Raw genomic sequence first — 8305 nt, 5'->3', positions numbered from 1 at the left:
TGGATTTTATATTGTCTTGCACTACTATTCAAACAACAGAAGAGATTTTTCTTTTACATACTTAGTATAATAGACTTAGTAGCTTCTTTGAAAGGTCTTACTGCACATGTATGGATGAATTATAAGCATGTATATAATACATTTATTTGGACATGATTTACAATTACAAATTTGGGATTTCTCTAGAAAGATATTACCTGTATTTGACTACATAAGCATGCCTGAAACACTTTCTTGTTCTTGTAGACTTCTTAACTATCACATATTCTTCAAAGATAAAGAATAATCCAAGTTTAATAACTTGAATAAAAACTTATTTGAAACCTATGTTCATAAAAAAAACAGCATCAAGTCAGAGATGGTAACAGTGTGTGATCATTTTATTTATATATCATTGCACCTCTTGGTGGTGAATGATGCACAACATGGTGTCAGAAGCCAGTGTTTCTGACCTGGCAGTATTTGCAACTCATGAAAATGTTGAAACTCTACCAAGTAATACCCAACACTCTACATTTCAAAGTCAAAATCAAGCAATAACTTTTTTCTTTAATCCGACACACATATTATATGACCACATATTAGTTGTACAATGTACAAAATTTGACATTTTACATCACATAAAATCTGTGTGTTTGTGAAGGCATCTGTTAACAAAATACCGAGGCAAAAATTGTACTTCCAGATATCACATGTACAGGATGTGTAACTCATGTCTGTACTACATCAACACCCTCCAAAAGCACTTCAGAATTGTCATCATGGGAATATGTGGAAAAGGCCATCCCAATCTTCTTGAACCGGATCGTTGTTGTTATCATCCGAGGGTTCAGTGGTTGCACCTTCAGTACTTAGTCCTTGAGATTCTAGTCAGAAGTCTTTATCCTCAGAGGATGAAATGATCACAATCTCCCGGCTCTTAAAATCCCACACAGCTGTCAGATGGAAAGCCATGTTGGAGAAGACCACAAGGTACTCAAACAGGGCAAAAAATGTGTAACCTGTCGACAGAGGAAACAAATATGAAACACACATGCTTTGCATTTTTGTGGCGTCAGTTTTTACAAATAATTTGCATCACCCGCCACTGAAAGGTGAAGACGGACAATAATTTTTCAATTTCTAGTTGGTTGAACAGCCAACTGACCTTAGAAAATACAACATTTGCTACAATTTGGTACATTTGTTACATATACTGAGCTAAAATATGGTGAAGTAGTAGCTGAGACTAATTCACAACAAATACTCTGAGCATATCTTGCAATATTGCATGAAATTTTGCATAACATTATTATCAACGCTCAACCAAAACAGCTACATTTCTCGACATCAGTCCTTGAATCCTTAGTCCTGAAAGGCATGAAAGGTAGCGGGTGATATGCATCCTCTCAAGGGATACTAGGTCTTCAGTACTTATGATATGTTTTGCATCATGTTGTATACACTTTGAATGTTCATAGGCCTTACAAAACATAAACTCATGTTCTACTTACTTCCTGATTCACAGTACATGTTGTGTTTCCAATAAAAGAATCCAGCAAAAATGCAGAAGCACACATTGAGAAGTAAGAAACGCACCTTCCAGTGATGAGACTTGGCATCCTTTAGGGGAGAGATTACAGAAAGAAAGAAAAACACTGAAATGGTACACATGCCATGACGTAAATGTCAGTAATATTTTTCTTTTTAATGAAATATTTCTCACCTCGGGACTTATGGAAAACTTTTTAATAGACTTCCACAGACGACATGTAATCAGCATGTAGATCAGAGAACTCACAATGAACAGGACAAAACCCTCCTTATGCACAACTAGACAAAAAGAGGGGAAATCTGTTCAGTGATAATTTGGTGTCAAATAATTCAAAAGCATTTTACAGTAGCAACACTGTTTGACATTTATACTTAAAATGATTGGGTTTTTTTTCCTCAGATTGGATATATTGATTTTAAATGAAAAAAACTATTTGCAACCAAATAATATGTTTTCTATTTGGTATCTAAATGGCTGAAACACTCCAAAATACTTTGGGAAAATGAGAGTTTTTATGAAGAGATGAATGCATACTCACAGTACGTCTCTGTGGATGACACATATGTGAGTAGCAGGAGGCCAAGGTTCTCAGAAACAGAGAAAGCCAGGCTCAGGCAGCTGAGTGGACTCTCGGGGACCCTGGCAGCAAAGCGGGTCTTGTAAAATCTGAAGTAGGTAAAGGCCACCAGAAGCCTCGGCGCAGAGTGCAGCCCGATGCAGAACCGCCAAATGTAGCATTCAGGACTCAGGCTTATTGAGGCACTAATAGATGGCAGATAATTAGGAACCTGAAAACACAAAATGAAGATTTGGTTTTGTTTCAAATATTATTACACATCCAAATGCAGACAAATTGGTTTGTCCCCATTTTTTGAAGAAAGAAAAACTCTGCAACTATCACTTAAATAAACTAAAACTGACTAAAATAATATCAATAAAAAACATTCTTAAAATTAACTAATTAAATCAAGCCTTTGCTTTTGAATTGGGGTTTAACATAATTATTAAAAGTAAAAGAAAAAAAAACCTAATAAATTGACCTTGACAAGAAGGATAGTACCCTTAACTTAATTGAGGCAATCAAAAGGTTGTGCAACAATTCTTGGAATATTATAAGCATTACCTGACAATGAGTTCCAGTAGCATCATCAAAATGAAAAAGAGAGGATATGGAGACACAAGTTATTAGTCCAAGCAGTGGCAGGCACACAGTTCCCAGAACACAAGAGGCAAATGATATCCTGATGACCAGGGGCTTCTCATGCCCCAAAATATTTGAGCCTTGTAGCATCTTTCTCTGCAAAAATGAAAATGTATGATTTAAAAAAAACTTCAATCTTCACTTGACCACATAGAAAATAATGCATGCCACAACTGCAGGCTAAAATATCAATACATGCAGCTAAACAGTAAATATTAGCTTCTTTTATTCATATTTTATAATAATTTCTTTCTATTTGGTTTAGCCATGCATGCATTAAACACGTGAGCTCTGAAACCAACCTACCTCCTCTTGGTTTATTGTTTAGCCAGTAATTGACGTCAATTAAATGCGTTGATTTGACAACAAAAACGATGTAAAAACAACATCGTGAGGCGAGATGGGCCTGAACGTGACAGTTCCCATCATGGCAGTGAAAGGAGACAGGAGCATCATCCAGACACGTTAAATCCTTTCTTTTTTTTTTTTGCTCAAATTTCCATCGCTTCAGTCAGATGCTCCTAGCATATGATAGCAGGCCTGAGGAGGATGCTTCATTCCTCTTTGTGAGGGCGAGGAGAAAAAAAAAGAAAAGAAAAAGAGGAGTGGGTGGTGAGCAACGGCTTCCGGAGCAGTGAGGAAAGCTCAATCCGTTCAGAGGGGAAGCCTGTCAAAATAATACACATAATATGTCCAAAATCTAAAATTAATTATGCGAAAACGAGACTGCAAAAATACGGCCGGAGAAGCTGCGGCTGCTCTCCGTGGTGCTGAAAACGGAGAACAATTTATATATTCATTTCCCACTTTTTTTGTTTGTTCATTCGTGTTTGGAGCAATAATCTTTAAAATAAATAAATAAAATACAAATTCCATCATTATGATGCAGCCTAACATAGACCAGATAATTATCTGTTTCAAAGTAAGAATCTGTGCCCCCTTTAACTGTATAATAAAAAGAACAAACATCTTGAAGATCACAGGAATATTCAGCCATGATGAGGAGTCTTTCTAACCTGAAACACCTTCATGTTGTTTGTTCTCTGTTCACGTGTATCTGTTTTGAGGTTGACTTGAAGACGATGCGGAGATCCGCTTTCCCTGCTAGTGTGCGCGCTCCCGAGACAGGAGGCACAATTTTGAGGGGATACCTACCTTGGCTCAACACCTGATTATGTCACGTGATGGCGCGCGTGTTTGGGATTTACATGTGATGGAATCTGAAGTCTGCCAGTCAGCCTCCTCATTTTGTGCACAGAGAGAGAGGACAGGCTTTACTGCAGAATTTATTATTATTCCTATTACTATTCTTCTTATTATTATTATTATTATTACTATTTTTTACAACAGTTCAGGTTAAATGCCCTTTGGATCCAGATGTTTTGCTTCAACAAAATGAAAAGCTGTAGAATCCAAACCTTATTGCGATTATTCCTTTTCTTCTGCGCAGTACCAAGTAAGTTTCTGTACAGTTTTTTTTTAGTACAAGGGCTTGAACTAAAAAATACAAGTTATAACTATACACCATTTATCCCATCCTCAGATAGCTTTGTGTCCTGTTTTTAGAATGGAAATAATTATTAAAAAAAGAACCAAAAAATCACTTTAATCCCCAGCATCAACACTAAATATTTAGAAATTTTATATTGTATTTTAGGTCTCAACTCAAACCATCATTGATGTTTTTTTCATCATATAGAGTATTTATTGTCATATTTCCTCTTCCATGTCAGCAGTCGCTGAAATTGTGGCAAGTTGTAGAAGGATTTATTCTCATAATCCTGTGGACATTTCTATTTGGGTCAGAGGTTTTATTCAAACCACATAACATCTGCTCTGCCCAAATCCACAGGCCAAAATAGCAACGATTTGCTCATATAAAGGTGTTTGTTTGTCTTTTTAATAAGAAATGTGGATGTTCTATGTAATTATCCCATTTCAGAATAAGTCCATCACTGAATCTGGATGTTTATTCTCTTTGTGTAGGGTCATTTTGATGTTCGCGCTTTTATTTTGTGGTTAAGCAGATGATCTGGCTGCTTGCACAGAGATTTGACTGGTCTGATTTGACAGAAAGGCATTCTAACCTGGCTTTGCTCACTCCCACCATCTGTCATGGATTCAAATTTTGTGTCATGTCTCCCTCTTCCTCCCCAGCCCTATGGCATCCTTAAAACAGGCTTTGCTATCCAAAACATTCACTGGTCGAAAAAAATTACAGAACAATCATAACACTGTGAATGAATTATTTAATGCAGTATTTGATTGACCAAATTATTGAATTATTTCATAACTGAATCCAAAAGAATATTTTAGGTCTGTAGGTCATGATCATTATATCATATTGTGTTATCTGAGGAACATTCATACATGTGGATTTAAAAAGGTCATGGCCAGGTTGATAGCATGTTCCGTTTAGAGTAACTTATGTCACTATCTGGGACACTGTCCACAAAGCCATCTTGGACCTCATGTGTTTAACTGGGTTTAGATCACAAGCTTCACAATGAAATAAATATCTCTTATTATATTATTTTTGTATTGTTTCTGTCTCACCATCTTAGTCAATCAGTGTGCTCATTCAAAATATGCTCAGAAGCTCCTGGCTGATTTAATGACCAACTACACGAGTGCACTGAGGCCCGTGGAGGACACAAACACCATCCTGAATGTGACTCTGCAGGTTACACTGTCACATATTATCGACATGGTAAAACATCGCACGCATCAACCCAAGACTCTACAATAACTACTTCTGCATATGAAACCATATTACATTTACATGCTATGTTGTGTGTCCTGTCATCTACTGTTGTCATTATCTTGTTTTTCTTTCATTTTATTATTTTTTTACAGGATGAGCGAAATCAAATCTTAACTGCATATTTGTGGATAAGGCAGGTGTGGTTTGATGCACACCTTAAATGGAAAAAAGAGGATTATGATGGCCTTGATACCATCCGTATACCTGGTAGTAATGTATGGAGACCTGACATAGTCCTATATAACAGGTAGGTCAGAATTATTTTGGGTTCATTATTCAGTTACTGTCCCTGGTGGCCTCCCTTTATCAGTAAAGATCAAAAGGTGAACACTGAGTGAAGCCATTATTTCTAATGACGTAATGAAAATGAAAATAAGATATCTACATTGTCAGATTTGCACCTGTTTGTGAGCAAAAAGGTACAAAAAGGTGCTACTACTTTCAAGGATATTATATTGATACTGACACTTTAACCCTCCTGAAGCCCTGAAAAGAGAGAGAGATAGGTAGAGAACTCCTTGTAACTTTGGCGCAATTTGACCTGAAGGCCACAAGAGGGTTAAAAAATTTGCATTGGCAAAGCACATGCACACAGAAAAAAACATATAAAAGGCAAAAAATATGCTGAGAAAAGGGTACAATTCTCTAAAGTGAGTTGACTCTTTTTAGTTGACGCTCTTGAATTATCAAGTTTCTTGTTTTTTTTAACCACTGCTGTATAAATATTCTTTAGTGAAACTGTTTGTTGAGTACATATAAATCCTGTTGGTTTAACTTTTCCAAACAAATTGTCTTTGTTTTTCAGCGCAGACAATCAGTTTACTGGCCCCATGGACACCAATGTGGTGATCCAACACGACGGTCAGGTGATGTGGGACTCCCCGGCCATCACCAAGAGTTCGTGCAGAGTGGATGTGTCTTTCTTCCCCTTTGATGGTCAGCAGTGCAGGTTCACTTACGGGTCTTGGACCTACAACGGCAACCAGCTTGACATCCAGAATGCCATGGAAAGTGCCGACCTGGCTGACCTGGTGGAAAACGTGGAGTGGGAGGTGCTCGGTATGCCAGCCAAGAGGAACATTATTCTGTATGGCTGCTGTGCTGACCCGTACCCAGATGTGACCTACACACTGAAACTCAAAAGAAGAGCTTCCTTCTATGTTTTCAACCTTCTCATCCCTTGTGTGATGATCTCTTTTCTGGCTCCACTTGGCTTCTACCTGCCAGCTGATTCAGGAGAAAAAGTTTCTTTAGGTGTCACTGTGATGCTGGCACTCACTGTCTTTCAGTTGTTGGTTGCAGAGATCATGCCACCTTCTGAGAATGTACCACTTATTGGTGAGGATGATGGACTAAGGTTAAGTTAGCATGTTAACAACATGTTATTATATGCAAATCTGTGTGCTGAATTTCTTGTCTTATGTATTTCCACAGGAAAATATTACATTGCAACAATGACTATGATCACAGCGTCCACTGCTATGACCATCTTCATCATGAACATTCACCACTGTGGCCCAGATGCCAAGCCTGTTCCGAAATGGGCCAAAACCTTCATTCTGCAGTACATGGCCAGGATGTTCTTTGTATATGAAGTTGGGGAGAACTGCATGTCAGCACAGATGGAGAAACAAGAATGCCCTCTTGAAAAGAACACCAACTGCACCATGAATGGTCAGGCAGGATCAGGTAGAGAGGACTTCAAAATGTGTGAATGTGGTCAAGAAACAACGGACCCGGTCACCACAGAGGAGAGAGAGGACATGGGTCAAATAATGAGTTTGAAAGACTCAGTTGGAAGAAACCCGACCAACCACTGCAGCACTTGGAACAATGGTACTTTTATAAGCATGGACTGTGAGGATTCAAGGAGTCTAAAGAAATGCAGGAAGGGAGGGGTAAGTGAAGATGAGATGAAAGATGGAGATATTTTCTGCAGCATTCACAGCAATGAGGGGCCACTGTTGCGGAACATCGAGTACATCGCTAACTGTTACAGAGATCAGAGGGCCACACAGAGAAAAACTGGGGAGTGGAAGAAAGTAGCCAAAGTGTTGGACAGATTTTTCATGTGGATGTTTTTCATAATGGTGTTTTTCATGAGCCTTCTGATCATGGGCAAAGTCATCTAACTGCACAACAAATTAGACAGTCCCAATAAAAAGTAGCAAAGTCATTATCATCGCAGGATGCAAATATTTGTAACATTTAGATTTCAGCCTTCTGAAGCTGCTATGTGCAATGACTTGAAGATCTTTCACTCACTTGTTTATATTTTTTACATCCAGGTTTGCACCAAATTGTGTAAAAATTATTGTCTTCCATGAAAGATTAAGTCTGTTAGCAAAGCATAAATAAAGACTTGAATCTGTACCAGCAGGAATGGGTTTGAACTAAGTGTACAATTTATTGGAATGTGTACAAATTGTGCTAATGTATTATTCAGACCACTGAACTTAAATTATCCAGATCCCTATACGCATCCAGATCCCTAAGAACAAAGCTTTTTAAAGTATTATAGCAAAGCAAGTTACCTTTTTCTTCATCTAGAAATATATTAGACTTAACCTGAAAGCTTCAGGTTAATTGAGGAAACTGTGATACAATAAAGCATGCAGACAAAATAAGTCTAATCCATATTTAATCAGGAGTTATTACTAAATAGAATCAAATTAATACCAAAAAAGGCAGAAAAGATTTTAGAAGTCATGAAAATTTAATGTATTTCTGAGCTGTTTTATGAGACACAGAGCTTTAACAATTAAATAGAATAAACATGCTAACAACAGGCCATAAACAAGAAATT

The 8305-nt window shown here is 37.5% G+C and overlaps 2 protein-coding genes across 2 annotated transcripts; one reads left to right on the top strand and one right to left on the bottom strand.

Annotated features, from left to right (window-relative positions):
- Positions 1-367: 367 nt before the first annotated feature.
- On the bottom strand, positions 368-3492 carry LOC108236018 (post-GPI attachment to proteins factor 2-like). Its single transcript, XM_017416427.3, has 6 exons — positions 3042-3492; positions 2658-2831; positions 2073-2322; positions 1706-1812; positions 1494-1602; positions 368-1001 (listed from the first exon to the last, which is right to left on the bottom strand). Exons 2-6 carry the CDS (start codon positions 2823-2825, stop codon positions 871-873), a joined length of 765 nt encoding a protein of 254 aa, XP_017271916.1. The 5' UTR covers positions 2826-2831; positions 3042-3492; the 3' UTR covers positions 368-870.
- A 504-nt stretch (positions 3493-3996) lies between these two features.
- On the top strand, positions 3997-8295 carry chrna10a (cholinergic receptor, nicotinic, alpha 10a). The gene is made up of 5 exons (XM_017416353.2): positions 3997-4191; positions 5300-5445; positions 5592-5746; positions 6305-6837; positions 6934-8295. Exons 1-5 carry the CDS (start codon positions 4113-4115, stop codon positions 7629-7631), a joined length of 1611 nt encoding a protein of 536 aa, XP_017271842.1. The 5' UTR covers positions 3997-4112; the 3' UTR covers positions 7632-8295.
- The last annotated feature ends 10 nt before the right edge of the window (positions 8296-8305 follow it).

The sequence above is a fragment of the Kryptolebias marmoratus genome, linkage group LG2, assembly GCF_001649575.2.
Source record: "Kryptolebias marmoratus isolate JLee-2015 linkage group LG2, ASM164957v2, whole genome shotgun sequence".
NCBI classification, from domain to species: domain Eukaryota; kingdom Metazoa; phylum Chordata; class Actinopteri; order Cyprinodontiformes; family Rivulidae; genus Kryptolebias; species Kryptolebias marmoratus.
This window is presented reverse-complemented; position numbering and strand designations above follow the sequence as displayed.